This window comes from Salvelinus alpinus, chromosome 2, assembly GCF_045679555.1.
Source record: "Salvelinus alpinus chromosome 2, SLU_Salpinus.1, whole genome shotgun sequence".
In the NCBI taxonomy this organism is placed as follows: domain Eukaryota; kingdom Metazoa; phylum Chordata; class Actinopteri; order Salmoniformes; family Salmonidae; genus Salvelinus; species Salvelinus alpinus.
Window position 1 is genome coordinate 116,788,170 of NC_092087.1, and position 17,696 is coordinate 116,805,865.

General features: G+C 39.4%; 1 protein-coding gene across 3 annotated transcripts in view; it reads right to left on the minus strand.

Moving 5' to 3' along the window:
• LOC139568433 (synaptogyrin-3-like) overlaps nt 1–14,689 on the minus strand; it is a 36,107-nt gene extending 21,418 nt beyond the window's left edge. Inside the window, exon 1 of one of the 3 annotated variants that reach the window (XM_071390244.1) lies at nt 14,352–14,689. In XM_071390244.1, the coding sequence (XP_071246345.1) occupies nt 14,352–14,456 (105 nt within the window). In that variant the 5' untranslated portion in view covers nt 14,457–14,689. Of the gene's footprint in view, nt 1–14,010; nt 14,047–14,327 lie in introns of those variants that run through there. The other 2 variants (XM_071390243.1, XM_071390245.1) reach the window with 2 other exon arrangements.
• Nucleotides 14,690–17,696: the final 3,007 nt, after the last annotated feature.

Below are 17,696 nucleotides of genomic sequence, written 5' to 3' on the forward strand. Positions count from 1 at the left end.
TATTATAAACCAGCTAGGTCAGACAACATTATCCCACTGTATCATTATAAACTACAGGATATAGTATACTGTAGTCTATTATAAACCAGCTAGGTCAGACAACATTACCCCCCTGTATCATTATAAACTACAGGATATAGTCTACTGTAGTCTATTATAAACCAGCTAGGTCAGACAACATAACCCCCCTGTATCATTATAAACGACAGGATATAGTCTACTGTAGTCTATTATAAACCAGCCAGGAGAGACAACATTACCCCCCTGTATCATTATAAACTACAGGATATAGTCTACTGTAGTCTATTATAAACCAGCTAGGTCAGACAACATTACCCCCCTGTATCATTATAAACTACAGGATATAGTCTGCTGTAGTCTATTATAAACCAGCTAGGCCAGACAACATTACCCCCCTGTATCATTATAAACTACAGGATATAGTCTACTGTAGTCTATTATAAACCAGCTAGGTCAGACAACATTACCCCCCTGTATCATTATAAACTACAGGATATAGTCTACTGTAGTCTATTATAAACCAGCTAGGTCAGACAACATTACCCCCCTGTATCATTATAAACTACAGGATATAGTCTACTGTAGTCTATTATAAACCAGCTAGGTCAGACAACATTACCCCCCTGTATCATTATAAACTACAGGATATAGTCTACTGTAGTCTATTATAAACCAGCTAGGTCAGACAACATTACCCCCCTGTATCATTATAAACTACAGGATATAGTCTACTGTAGTCTTTTATAAACCAGCTAGGTCAGACAACATTACCCCCCTTGTATCATTATAAACTACAGGATATAGTCTACTGTAGTCTATTATAAACCAGCTAGGTCAGACAACATTACCCCCCTGTATCATTATAAACTACAGGATATAGTCTACTGTAGTCTATTATAAACCAGCTAGGTCAGAAAACATTACCCCCCTGTATTTTTATAAACTACAGGATATAGTCTACTGTAGTCTATTATAAACCAGCTAGGTCAGACAACATTACCCCCCTGTATCATTATAAACTACAGGATATAGTCTACTGTAGTCTATTATAAACCAGCTAGGTCAGACAACATTACCCCCCTGTATCATTATAAACTACAGGATATAGTCTACTGTAGTCTATTATAAACCAGCTAGGTCAGACAACATTACCCCCCTGTATCATTATAAACTACAGGATATAGTCTACTGTAGTCTATTATAAACCAGCTAGGTCAGACAACATTACCCCCCTGTATCATTATAAACTACAGGATATAGTCTACTGTAGTCTATTATAAACCAGCTAGGTCAGACAACATTACCCCCCTGTATCATTATAAACTACAGGATATAGTCTACTGTAGTCTATTATAAACCAGCTAGGTCAGACAACATTACCCCCCTGTCTCATTATAAACTACAGGATATAGTCTACTGTAGTCTATTATAAACCAGCTAGGTCAGACAACATTACCCCCCTGTATCATTATAAACTACAGGATATAGTCTACTGTAGTCTATTATAAACCAGCCAGGTCAGACAACATTACCCCCCTGTATCATTATAAACTACAGGATATAGTCTACTGTAGTCTATTATAAACCAGCTAGGTCAGACAACATTACCCCCCTGTATCATTATAAACTACAGGATATAGTCTACTGTAGTCTATTATAAACCAGCTAGGTCAGACAACATTACCCCCCTGTATCATTATAAACTACAGGATATAGTCTACTGTAGTCTATTATAAACCAGCTAGGTCAGACAACATTACCCCCCTGTCTCATTATAAACTACAGGATATAGTCTACTGTAGTCTATTATAAACCAGCTAGGTCAGACAACATTACCCCCCTGTATCATTATAAACTACAGGATATAGTCTACTGTAGTCTATTATAAACCAGCTAGGTCAGACAACATTACCCCCCTGTATCATTATAAACTACAGGATATAGTCTACTGTAGTCTATTATAAACCAGCTAGGTCAGACAACATTACCCCCCTGTATCATTATAAACTACAGGATATAGTCTACTGTAGTCTTTTATAAACCAGCTAGGTCAGACAACAATACCCCCCTGTATCATTATAAACTACAGGATATAGTCTACTGTAGTCTATTATAAACCAGCTAGGTCAGACAACATTACCCCCCTGTATCATTATAAACTACAGGATATAGTCTACTGTAGTCTATTATAAACCAGCTAGGTCAGACAACATTACCCCCCTGTATCATTATAAACTACAGGATATAGTCTACTGTAGTCTATTATAAACCAGCTAGGTCAAACAACATTACCCCCCTGTATCATTATAAACAACAGGATATAGTCTACTGTAGTCTATTATAAACCAGCTAGGTCAGACAACATTACCCCCCTGTATCATTATAAACTACAGGATATAGTCTACTGTAGTCTATTATAAACCAGCTAGGTCAGACAACATTACCCCCCTGTATCATTATAAACTACAGGATATAGTCTACTGTAGTCTATTATAAACCAGCTAGGTCAGACAACATTACCCCCCTGTATCATTATAAACTACAGGATATAGTCTACTGTAGTCTATTATAAACCAGCTAGGTCAGACAACATTACCCCCCTGTATCATTATAAACTACAGGATATAGTCTACTGTAGTCTATTATAAACCAGCTAGGTCAGACAACATTACCCCCCTGTATCATTATAAACTACAGGATATAGTCTACTGTAGTCTATTATAAACCAGCTAGGTCAGACAACATTACCCCCCTGTATCATTATAAACTACAGGATATAGTCTACTGTAGTCTATTATAAACCAGCTAGGTCAGACAACATTACCCCCCTGTATCATTATAAACTACAGGATATAGTCTACTGTAGTCTATTATAAACCAGCTAGGTCAGACAACAATACCCCCCTGTATCATTATAAACTACAGGATATAGTCTACTGTAGTCTATTATAAACCAGCTAGGTCAGACAACATTACCCCCCTGTATCATTATAAACTACAGGATATAGTCTACTGTAGTCTATTATAAACCAGCTAGGTCAGACAACATTACCCCCTGTATCATTATAAACTACAGGATATAGTCTACTGTAGTCTATTATAAACCAGCTAGGTCAGACAACATTACCCCCCTGTATCATTATAAACTACAGGATATAGTCTACTGTAGTCTATTATAAACCAGCTAGGTCAGACAACATTACCCCCCTGTATCATTATAAACTACAGGATATATAGTCTACTGTAGTCTATTATAAACCAGCTAGGTCAGACAACATTACCCCCCTGTATCATTATAAACTACAGGATATAGTCTACTGTAGTCTTTTATAAACCAGCTAGGTCAGACAACATTACCCCCCTGTATCATTATAAACTACAGGATATAGTCTACTGTAGTCTATTATAAACCAGCTAGGTCAGACAACATTACCCCCCTGTATCATTATAAACTACAGGATATAGTCTACTGTAGTCTATTATAAACCAGCTAGGTCAGAAAACATTACCCCCCTGTATTTTTATAAACTACAGGATATAGTCTACTGTAGTCTATTATAAACCAGCTAGGTCAGACAACATTACCCCCCTGTATCATTATAAACTACAGGATATAGTCTACTGTAGTCTATTATAAACCAGCTAGGTCAGAAAACATTACCCCCCTGTATCATTATAAACTACAGGATATAGTCTACTGTAGTCTATTATAAACCAGCTAGGTCAGACAACATTACCCCCCTGTATCATTATAAACTACAGGATATAGTCTACTGTAGTCTATTATAAACCAGCTAGGTCAGACAACATTACCCCCCTGTATCATTATAAACTACAGGATATAGTCTACTGTAGTCTATTATAAACCAGCTAGGTCAGACAACATTACCCCCCTGTATCATTATAAACTACAGGATATAGTCTACTGTAGTCTATTATAAACCAGCTAGGTCAGACAACATTACCCCCCTGTCTCATTATAAACTACAGGATATAGTCTACTGTAGTCTATTATAAACCAGCTAGGTCAGACAACATTACCCCCCTGTATCATTATAAACTACAGGATATAGTCTACTGTAGTCTATTATAAACCAGCCAGGTCAGACAACATTACCCCCCTGTATCATTATAAACTACAGGATATAGTCTACTGTAGTCTATTATAAACCAGCTAGGTCAGACAACATTACCCCCCTGTATCATTATAAACTACAGGATATAGTCTACTGTAGTCTATTATAAACCAGCTAGGTCAGACAACATTACCCCCCTGTATCATTATAAACTACAGGATATAGTCTACTGTAGTCTATTATAAACCAGCTAGGTCAGACAACATTACCCCCCTGTATCATTATAAACTACAGGATATAGTCTACTGTAGTCTATTATAAACCAGCTAGGTCAGACAACATTACCCCCCTGTATCATTATAAACTACAGGATATAGTCTACTGTAGTCTATTATAAACCAGCTAGGTCAGACAACATTACCCCCCTGTATCATTATAAACTACAGGATATAGTCTACTGTAGTCTATTATAAACCAGCCAGGTCAGACAACATTACCCCCCTGTATCATTATAAACTACAGGATATAGTCTACTGTAGTCTATTATAAACCAGCTAGGTCAGACAACATTACCCCCCTGTATCATTATAAACTACAGGATATAGTCTACTGTAGTCTATTATAAACCAGCTAGGTCAGACAACATTACCCCCCTGTATCATTATAAACTACAGGATATAGTCTACTGTAGTCTATTATAAACCAGCTAGGTCAGACAACATTACCCCCCTGTATCATTATAAACTACAGGATATAGTCTACTGTAGTCTATTATAAACCAGCTAGGTCAGACAACATTACCCCCCTGTATCATTATAAACTACAGGATATAGTCTACTGTAGTCTATTATAAACCAGCTAGGTCAGACAACATTACCCCCATGTATCATTATAAACTACAGGATATAGTCTACTGTAGTCTATTATAAACCAGCTAGGTCAGACAGCATTACCCCCCTGTATCATTATAAACTACAGGATATAGTCTACTGTAGTCTATTATAAACCAGCTAGGTCAGACAACATTACCCCCCTGTATCATTATAAACTACAGGATATAGTCTACTGTAGTCTATTATAAACCAGCTAGGTCAGACAACATTACCCCCATGTATCATTATAAACTACAGGATATAGTCTACTGTAGTCTATTATAAACCAGCTAGGTCAGACAACATTACCCCCCTGTATCATTATAAACTACAGGATATAGTCTACTGTAGTCTATTATAAACCAGCTAGGTCAGACAACATTACCGCCCTGTATCATTATAAACTACAGGATATAGTCTACTGTAGTCTATTATAAACCAGCTAGGTCAGACAACATTACCCCCCTGTATCATTATAAACTACAGGATATAGTCTACTGTAGTCTATTATAAACCAGCTAGGTCAGACAACATTACCCCCCTGTATCATTATAAACTACAGGATATAGTCTACTGTAGTCTATTATAAACCAGCCAGGTCAGACAACATGACCCCCCTGTATCATTATAAACTACAGGATATATTCTACTGTAGTCTATTATAAACCAGCTAGGTCAGACAACATTACCCCCCTGTATCATTATAAACTACAGGATATAGTCTACTGTAGTCTATTATAAACCAGCTAGGTCAGACAACATTACCCCCCTGTATCATTATAAACTACAGGATATAGTCTACTGTAGTCTATTATAAACCAGCCAGGTCAGACAACATGACCCCCCTGTATCATTATAAACTACAGGATATAGTCTACTGTAGTCTATTATAAACCAGCTAGGTCAGACAACATTACCCCCCTGTATCATTATAAACTACAGGATATAGTCTACTGTAGTCTATTATAAACCAGCTAGGTCAGACAACATGACCCCCCTGTATCATTATAAACTACAGGATATAGTCTACTGTAGTCTATTATAAACCAGCTAGGTCAGACAACATTACCCCCCTGTATCATTATAAACTACAGGATATAGTCTACTGTAGTCTATTATAAACCAGCTAGGTCAGACAACATTACCCCCCTGTATCATTATAAACTACAGGATATAGTCTACTGTAGTCTATTATAAACCAGCTAGGTCAGAAAACATTACCCCCCTGTATTTTTATAAACTACAGGATATAGTCTACTGTAGTCTATTATAAACCAGCTAGGTCAGACAACATTACCCCCCTGTATCATTATAAACTACAGGATATAGTCTACTGTAGTCTATTATAAACCAGCTAGGTCAGACAACATTACCCCCCTGTCTCATTATAAACTACAGGATATAGTCTACTGTAATCTATTATAAACCAGCTAGGTCAGACAACATTACCCCCCTGTATCATTATAAACTACAGGATATAGTCTACTGTAGTCTATTATAAACCAGCCAGGTCAGACAACATTACCCCCCTGTATCATTATAAACTACAGGATATAGTCTACTGTATTCTATTATAAACCAGCTAGGTCAGACAACATTACCCCCCTGTATCATTATAAACTACAGGATATAGTCTACTGTAGTCTATTATAAACCAGCTAGGTCAGACAACATTACCCCCCTGTATCATTATAAACTACAGGATATAGTCTACTGTAGTCTATTATAAACCAGCTAGGTCAGACAACATTACCCCCCTGTATCATTATAAACTACAGGATATAGTCTACTGTAGTCTATTATAAACCAGCTAGGTCAGACAACATTACCCCCCTGTATCATTATAAACTACAGGATATAGTCTACTGTAGTCTATTATAAACCAGCTAGGTCAGACAACATTACCCCCCTGTATCATTATAAACTACAGAATATAGTCTACTGTAGTCTATTATAAACCAGCTAGGTCAGACAACATTACCCCCCTGTATCATTATAAACTACAGGATATAGTCTACTGTAGTCTTTTATAAACCAGCTAGGTCAGACAACAATACCCCCCTGTATCATTATAAACTACAGGATATAGTCTACTGTAGTCTATTATAAACCAGCTAGGTCAGACAACATTACCCCCCTGTATCATTATAAACTACAGGATATAGTCTACTGTAGTCTATTATAAACCAGCTAGGTCAGACAACATGACCCCCCTGTATCATTATAAACTACAGGATATAGTCTACTGTAGTCTATTATAAACCAGCTAGGTCAGACAACATTACCCCCCTGTATCATTATAAACTACAGGATATAGTCTACTGTAGTCTATTATAAACCAGCTAGGTCAGACAACATTACCCCCCTGTATCATTATAAACTACAGGATATAGTCTACTGTAGTCTATTATAAACCAGCTAGGTCAGACAACATTACCCCCCTGTATCATTATAAACTACAGGATATAGTCTACTGTAGTCTATTATAAACCAGCTAGGTCAGACAACATTACCCCCCTGTATCATTATAAACTACAGGATATAGTCTACTGTAGTCTATTATAAACCAGCTAGGTCAGACAACATTACCCCCCTGTATCATTATAAACTACAGGATATAGTCTACTGTAGTCTTTTATAAACCAGCTAGGTCAGACAACATTACCCCCCTGTATCATTATAAACTACAGGATATAGTCTACTGTAGTCTATTATAAACCAGCTAGGTCAGACAACATTACCCCCCTGTATCATTATAAACTACAGGATATAGTCTACTGTAGTCTATTATAAACCAGCTAGGTCAGAAAACATTACCCCCCTGTATTTTTATAAACTACAGGATATAGTCTACTGTAGTCTATTATAAACCAGCTAGGTCAGACAACATTACCCCCCTGTTTCATTATAAACTACAGGATATAGTCTACTGTAGTCTATTATAAACCAGCTAGGTCAGACAACATTACCCCCCTGTATCATTATAAACTACAGGATATAGTCTACTGTAGTCTATTATAAACCAGCTAGGTCAGACAACATTACCCCCCTGTATCATTATAAACTACAGGATATAGTCTACTGTAGTCTATTATAAACCAGCTAGGTCAGAAAACATTACCCCCCTGTATCATTATAAACTACAGGATATAGTCTACTGTAGTCTATTATAAACCAGCTAGGTCAGACAACATTACCCCCCTGTATCATTATAAACTACAGGATATAGTCTACTGTAGTCTATTATAAACCAGCTAGGTCAGACAACATTACCCCCCTGTATCATTATAAACTACAGGATATAGTCTACTGTAGTCTATTATAAACCAGCTAGGTCAGACAACATTACCCCCCTGTATCATTATAAACTACAGGATATAGTCTACTGTAGTCTATTATAAACCAGCTAGGTCAGACAACATTACCACCCTGTATCATTATAAACTACAGGATATAGTCTACTGTAGTCTATTATAAACCAGCTAGGTCAGACAACATTACCCCCCTGTATCATTATAAACTACAGGATATAGTCTACTGTAGTCTATTATAAACCAGCTAGGTCAGACAACATTACCCCCCTGTATCATTATAAACTACAGGATATAGTCTACTGTAGTCTATTATAAACCAGCTAGGTCAGACAACATTACCCCCCTCTATCATTATAAACTACAGGATATAGTCTACTGTAGTCTATTATAAACCAGCTAGGTCAGACAACATTACCCCCCTGTATCATTATAAACTACAGGATATAGTCTACTGTAGTCTATTATAAACCAGCCAGGTCAGACAACATTACCCCCCTGTATCATTATAAACTACAGGATATAGTCTACTGTAGTCTATTATAAACCAGCTAGGTCAGACAACATTACCCCCCTGTATCATTATAAACTACAGGATATAGTCTACTGTAGTCTATTATAAACCAGCTAGGTCAGACAACATTACCCCCCTGTATCATTATAAACTACAGGATATAGTCTACTGTAGTCTATTATAAACCAGCTAGGTCAGACAACATTACCCCCCTGTATCATTATAAACTACAGGATATAGTCTACTGTAGTCTATTATAAACTAGCTAGGTCAGACAACATTACCCCCCTGTATCATTATAAACTACAGGATATAGTCTACTGTAGTCTATTATAAACCAGCTAGGTCAGACAACATTACCCCCATGTATCATTATAAACTACAGGATATAGTCTACTGTAGTCTATTATAAACCAGCTAGGTCAGACAGCATTACCCCCCTGTATCATTATAAACTACAGGATATAGTCTACTGTAGTCTATTATAAACCAGCTAGGTCAGACAACATTACCCCCCTGTATCATTATAAACTACAGGATATAGTCTACTGTAGTCTATTATAAACCAGCTAGGTCAGACAACATTACCCCCATGTATCATTATAAACTACAGGATATAGTCTACTGTAGTCTATTATAAACCAGCTAGGTCAGACAACATTACCCCCCTGTTTCATTATAAACTACAGGATATAGTCTACTGTAGTCTATTATAAACCAGCTAGGTCAGACAACATTACCCCCCTGTATCATTATAAACTACAGGATATAGTCTACTCTAGTCTATTATAAACCAGCTAGGTCAGACAACATTACCCCCCTGTATCATTATAAACTACAGGATATAGTCTACTGTAGTCTATTATAAACCAGCTAGGTCAGACAACATTACCCCCCTGTATCATTATAAACTACAGGATATAGTCTACTGTAGTCTATTATAAACCAGCTAGGTCAGACAACATTACCCCCCTGTATCATTATAAACTACAGGATATAGTCTACTGTAGTCTATTATAAACCAGCTAGGTCAGACAACATTACCCCCCTGTATCATTATAAACTACAGGATATAGTCTACTGTAGTCTATTATAAACCAGCTAGGTCAGACAACATTACCCCCCTGTATCATTATAAACTACAGGATATAGTCTACTGTAGTCTATTATAAACCAGCTAGGTCAGACAACATTACCCCCCTGTATCATTATAAACTACAGGATATAGTCTACTGTAGTCTATTATAAACCAGCTAGGTCAGACAACATTACCCCCCTGTATCATTATAAACTACAGGATATAGTCTACTGTAGCCTATTATAAACCAGCTAGGTCAGACAACATTACCCCCCTGTATCATTATAAACTACAGGATATAGTCTACTGTAGTCTATTATAAACCATCTAGGTCAGACAACATTACCCCCCTGTATCATTATAAACTACAGGATATAGTCTACTGTAGTCTTTTATAAACCAGCTAGGTCAGACAACATTACCCCCCTGTATCATTATAAACTACAGGATATAGTCTACTGTAGTCTATTATAAACCAGCCAGGTCAGACAACATTACCCCCCTGTATCATTATAAACTACAGGATATAGTCTACTGTAGTCTATTATAAACCAGCTAGGTCAGACAACATTACCCCCCTGTATCATTATAAACTACAGGATATAGTCTACTGTAGTCTATTATAAACCAGCCAGGTCAGACAACATGACCCCCCTGTATCATTATAAACTACAGGATATAGTCTACTGTAGTCTATTATAAACCAGCTAGGTCAGACAACATTACCCCCCTGTATCATTATAAACTACAGGATATAGTCTACTGTAGTCTATTATAAACCAGCTAGGTCAGACAACATTACCCCCCTGTATCATTATAAACTACAGGATATAGTCTACTGTAGTCTATTATAAACCAGCCAGGTCAGACAACATGACCCCCCTGTATCATTATAAACTACAGGATATAGTCTACTGTAGTCTATTATAAACCAGCTAGGTCAGACAACATTACCCCCCTGTATCATTATAAACTACAGGATATAGTCTACTGTAGTCTATTATAAACCAGCTAGGTCAGACAACATGACCCCCCTGTATCATTATAAACTACAGGATATAGTCTACTGTAGTCTATTATAAACCAGCTAGGTCAGACAACATTACCCCCCTGTATCATTATAAACTACAGGATATAGTCTACTGTAGTCTATTATAAACCAGCTAGGTCAGACAACATTACCCCCCTGTATCATTATAAACTACAGGATATAGTCTACTGTAGTCTATTATAAACCAGCCAGGTCAGACAACATGACCCCCCTGTATCATTATAAACTACAGGATATAGTCTACTGTAGTCTATTATAAACCAGCTAGGTCAGACAACATTACCCCCCTGTATCATTATAAACTACAGGATATAGTCTACTGTAGTCTATTATAAACCAGCCAGGTCAGACAACATTACCCCCCTGTATCATTATAAACTACAAGATATAGTGTACTGTAGTCTATTATAAACCAGCTAGGTCAGACAACAATACCCCCCTGTATCATTATAAACTACAGGATATAGTCTACTGTAGTCTATTATAAACCAGCTAGGTCAGACAACATTACCCCCCTGTATCATTATAAACTACAGGATATAGTCTACTGTAGTCTATTATAAACCAGCTAGGTCAGACAACATTACCCCCCTGTATCATTATAAACTACAGGATATAGTCTACTGTAGTCTATTATAAACCAGCTAGGTCAGACAACATTACCCCCCTGTATCATTATAAACTACAGGATATAGTCTACTGTAGTCTATTATAAACCAGCTAGGTCAGACAACATTACCCCCCTGTATCATTATAAACTACAGGATATAGTCTACTGTAGTCTATTATAAACCAGCTAGGTCAGACAACATTACCCCCCTGTATCATTATAAACTACAGGATATAGTCTACTGTAGTCTATTATAAACCAGCTAGGTCAGACAACATTACCCCCCTGTATCATTATAAACTACAGGATATAGTCTACTGTAGTCTATTATAAACCAGCTAGGTCAGACAACATTACCCCCCTGTATCATTATAAACTACAGGATATAGTCTACTGTAGTCTATTATAAACCAGCTAGGTCAGACAACATTACCCCCCTGTATCATTATAAACTACAGGATATAGTCTACTGTAGTCTATTATAAACCAGCTAGGTCAGACAACATTACCCCCCTGTATCATTATAAACTACAGGATATAGTCTACTGTAGTCTTTTATAAACCAGCTAGGTCAGACAACATTATCCCACTGTATCATTATAAACTACAGGATATAGTATACTGTAGTCTATTATAAACCAGCTAGGTCAGACAACATTACCCCCCTGTATCATTATAAACTACAGGATATAGTCTACTGTAGTCTATTATAAACCAGCTAGGTCAGACAACATAACCCCCCTGTATCATTATAAACGACAGGATATAGTCTACTGTAGTCTATTATAAACCAGCCAGGAGAGACAACATTACCCCCCTGTATCATTATAAACTACAGGATATAGTCTACTGTAGTCTATTATAAACCAGCTAGGTCAGACAACATTACCCCCCTGTATCATTATAAACTACAGGATATAGTCTGCTGTAGTCTATTATAAACCAGCTAGGTCAGACAACATTACCCCCCTGTATCATTATAAACTACAGGATATAGTCTACTGTAGTCTATTATAAACCAGCTAGGTCAGACAACATTACCCCCCTGTATCATTATAAACTACAGGATATAGTCTACTGTAGTCTATTATAAACCAGCTAGGTCAGACAACATTATAAACTACAGGATATAGTCTACTGTAGTCTTTTATAAACCAGCTAGGTCAGACAACATTACCCCCCTGTATCATTATAAACTACAGGATATAGTCTACTGTAGTCTATTATAAACCAGCTAGGTCAGACAACATTACCCCCCTGTATCATTATAAACTACAGGATATAGTCTACTGTAGTCTATTATAAACCAGCTAGGTCAGAAAACATTACCCCCCTGTATTTTTATAAACTACAGGATATAGTCTACTGTAGTCTATTATAAACCAGCTAGGTCAGACAACATTACCCCCCTGTTTCATTATAAACTACAGGATATAGTCTACTGTAGTCTATTATAAACCAGCTAGGTCAGACAACATTACCCCCCTGTATCATTATAAACTACAGGATATAGTCTACTGTAGTCTATTATAAACCAGCTAGGTCAGACAACATTACCCCCCTGTATCATTATAAACTACAGGATATAGTCTACTGTAGTCTATTATAAACCAGCTAGGTCAGACAACATTACCCCCCTGTATCATTATAAACTACAGGATATAGTCTACTGTAGTCTATTATAAACCAGCTAGGTCAGACAACATTACCCCCCTGTATCATTATAAACTACAGGATATAGTCTACTGTAGTCTATTATAAACCAGCTAGGTCAGACAACATTACCCCCCTGTATCATTATAAACTACAGGATATAGTCTACTGTAGTCTATTATAAACCAGCTAGGTCAGACAACATTACCCCCCTGTATCATTATAAACTACAGGATATAGTCTACTGTAGTCTATTATAAACCATCTAGGTCAGACAACATTACCCCCCTGTATCATTATAAACTACAGGATATAGTCTACTGTAGCCTATTATAAACCAGCTAGGTCAGACAACATTACCCCCCTGTATCATTATAAACTACAGGATATAGTCTACTGTAGTCTATTATAAACCAGCTAGGTCAGACAACATTACCCCCCTGTATCATTATAAACTACAGGATATAGTCTACTGTAGTCTATTATAAACCAGCTAGGTCAGACAACATTACCCCCCCCCTGTATCATTATAAACTACAGGATATAGTCTACTGTAGTCTATTATAAACCAGCTAGGTCAGACAGCATTACCCCCCTGTATCATTATAAACTACAGGATATAGTCTACTGTAGTCTATTATAAACCAGCTAGGTCAGACAACATTACCCCCCTGTATCATTATAAACTACAGGATATAGTCTACTGTAGTCATAAACCAGCCAGGTCAGACAATAGCAACATCTTGCCATTCCCATCTCTTTGTTATGACGTTATATTAGCCATATAGCCTAATGTTATATTATGGTCACACAGACAACATTACCTCATCACCAAGCGTTGTCATAATAACATTGATAGCCTACTGTAAAATGGTTGTACTGGTTGGCTTTGTGCCGTTAACGATACCGACATCAACATGACAACAAACACAGAGCGACGGCGTTTTGAAGGAACGGATCGAGACTCTCCCTCCGTCGGTGGCGTTGTGGCCTAATCAACCGGAGACGGAGGATGACAACGGAAGAAAAAAACACTGATGCAGAACAAACAAACACGGGTTTAGAACCGGATGCCCGCACAGCCTAATATTACAGCGATGGGGACGTTTTATAGACATTATAGCTAGAGTAGACTACACACATACGTCTCGGTGATCTGTCTCACCCAGCACAGTAGTCTGAGGATGGTCCGCGGCTGTTTGACAAAGACCACCGGATCAAAGTGCGAGCTCCCGGATTTACCGGGAAGAAACGAGCCCACCGGCTCCATCTCTCCGTCTTTTCCTTTATCTCGTTTATCTATCTGTTTCAAATGTCTTCTTAATTTATCAGTTATTCCTCCCAGTTTTCAGTAGCGTTGAGATATCCTAGCCTGTCCTCCGGTCTGGTCTCGCATTGCGGCTGGCTGAGAGGGAGGAATGAGGCAAGGCGCCCACCTCATCACGTTGCCGAGCTGCTGCTGTGATTCGCACATCCACTGTAGCCCCGACGCGCGCACTCACTGACGGCTCTACAGCGCCCCGGGTCTCTCCCTGTGGGAACCGAATAACTATTAAATAACCGGCAGACAGTGCACCGGGAATAGGCCTGTCTGGAAATACGGTTTTGATTAATATGAATATTGAAATAGCCAAATAAACTCTCTGGTTGAGGGGACTCTTTACTTTGCTCAGCTCTTGGCATTGCAGGGCTTGGTAATGATATGAGAGGGGGTCACTTTATTTTAGATGTTTCCAAAACTTAATTGCTCTTTTTTGAGTGGATATTGGCCTAATTCTGCCCTGCATGCATTGTTTGTAGTTTTCCTCTGGACATGTAGGAGAATCTTACAGAACTCTGCATGCAGGGTTTCAATGGGGTGTTTGTCCCATTTAATGAAATCTTGTTTTGCAAGTGGACCCCACACCTCGCTGCCATAAAGTGCAATTGGTTCAATGACATATTCAAATAGTTTTAGCCAAATTTTAATAGGTATTTCAATTTGAATTAGCTTTTTAATGGCGTAGAATGCCCTGCGTGCTTTCTCTCTCAGTTCATTCACTGCCTGTGCGTGCGTGTGTGTGTGTGTGTGTGTGTGTGTGTGTGTGTGTGTGTGTGTGTGTGTGTGTGTGTGTGTGTGTGTGTGTGTGTGTGTGTGTGTGTGTGTGTGTGTGTGTGTGTGTGTGTGTGTGTGTGTGTGTGTGTGTGTGTCAGGTAGGTAGATAGTGGGTGGATAGGTAGGCTGGTCAGGTAGGTAGATAGCGGGTGGATAGGTAGACTGGTCAGGCAGGTAGATAGTTGGTAGATAGGTAGGCTGGTCAGGTAGGTAGATAGTGTGTAGATAGGTAGGCTGGTCAGGCAGGTAGATAGTGTGTAGATAGGTAGGCTGGTCAGGTAGGTAGATAGTGGGTAGATAGGTAGGCTGGTCAGGTAGGTAGATAGTGGGTAGATAGGTAGGCTGGTCAGGTAGGTAGATAGTGGGTAGATAGGTAGGCTGGTCAGGTAGGTAGATAGTGTGTAGATAGTGTGTAGATAGGTAGGCTGGTCAGGTAGAGTAAATAGATAGGTAGGCTGGTCAGGCAGGTAGATAGTGGGTAGATAGGTAGGCTGGTCAGGTAGATAGATAGTGTATAGATAGTGTGTAGATAGTTAGGCTGGTCAGGTAGAGTAAATAGATAGGTAGGCTGGTCAGGTAGGTAGAAAGTGGGTAGATAGGTAGGCTGGTCAGGTAGGTAGATAGTGTGTAGATAGGTAGGCTGGTCAGGTAGGTAGATAGTGTGTAGATAGGTAGGCTGGTCAGGCAGGTAGATAGTGTGTAGATAGGTAGGCTGGTCAGGTTGGTAGATAGTGTGTAGATAGGTAGGCTGGTCAGGTAGAGTAAATAAATAGGTAGGCTGGTCAGGTACAGTAGGTCGACAGTGAATAAATAGGTACACCGGGTCTAATTTAGTTAGTATGTCAATAGGCCCTCTTTGGTTACGACCAGCTAGTTCTACAGAGAGCAGGATCTGGCAACTCATCTGGTCAGTGATATGGCCCAATTAGTTACAGAGAGCAGTATCCGGCAATACGACCCCCCCCCCCCCCCCCCCCACCTCCCGCTCTGCAGTAACAGGAATCACTTGGTTGATGGCTCCAATAATCACAGTACTGACATTGATATTGTGGTGTGTGTGTGTGTGTGTGTGTGTGTGTGTGTGTGTGTGTGTGTGTGTGTGTGTGTGTGTGTGTGTGTGTGTGTGTGTGTGTGTGTGTGTGTGTGTGTGTGTGTGTGTGTGTGTGTGTGTGTGTGTGTGTGTGTGTGTGCGGGGTGTGTGTGTGTGTGTGTGTGTGTGTGTGTGTGTGTGTGTGTGTGTGTGTGTGTGTGTGTGTGTGTGTGTGTGTGTGTGTGTGTGTGTGTGTGTGTGTGTGTGTGTGTGTGTGTGTGTGTGTGTGTGTGTGTGTGTGTGTGGTGTGTGTGTGTGTGTGTGTGTGTGTGTGTGTTACTGATACTCTAAGAGGAAGACAACGTTTCAACTCAGTCTATCAACCTGAAGATGGTTACATTTACCAATGATTTCACTTGTTCTTTTGCAAACAATTCCCCTCTTCTCTCTCTCTCTCTGTTTCTCTGTCTCTCTCTCTTTCTGTTTCTCTCTCTCTCTCTCTCTCTCTCTCTCTCTCTCTCTCTCTCTCTCTCTCTCTCTCTCTCTCTCTCTCTCTCTCTCTCTCTCTCTTCTCTCTCTCTCTCTTCTCTCCCTCCCTCCCTCCCCTTCTCTCTCTCTTCTCTCTCCCTCCCTCCCCTTCTCTCTCTCTTCTCTCCCTCCCTGCCTCCCCTTCTCTCTCTTCTATCTAGTAGTAGTTTATTATTGATGCTCCCCCCCTCCAGGTAATACAGATATAGTTACACCTCCTGGTCTGACCCACTAACCACACACACACACACACACACACACCTGAGCTCCTGGCCTGCCCCACTAACCACACACACACACACACCTGAGCTCCTGGCCTGCCCCACTAACCACACACACACACACACCTGAGCTCCTGGCCTGCCCCACTAACCACACACACACACACACACCTGAGCTCCTGGCCTGCCCCACTAACCACACACACACACACACACCTGAGCTCCTGGCCTGCCGTACCAAGACGTCTACCACAACTACACCACAAGGGAAACTATTCACACACACACACCGTCTCCGCAGCGCGAGGAGGGACTTTCTCCGTCTTGTTGAGCGAGTACGTGTGTCGGGGTTGCCTTGGTTATTTTTAGAGAACAAAAGGTAAACGGAGGAGTCGGAGACCCCGGTTGAACACAGCGACCCTAGAGAGGCTAACCATAACCTTACAGAGCGGTTAGCAGGCAGGACACGGAACATAGAAGCTGTTGCTGTGTTGGAGGTTACAGGGTCTGGTTAGGGGCTGTCTTGTAGGTAGTTGCTGTGTTGGAGGCTACAGGGTCTGGTTAGAGGCTGTCTTGTAGGTAGTTGCTGTGTTGGAGGCTACAGGGCCTGGTTAGGGGCTGTCTTGTAGGTAGTTG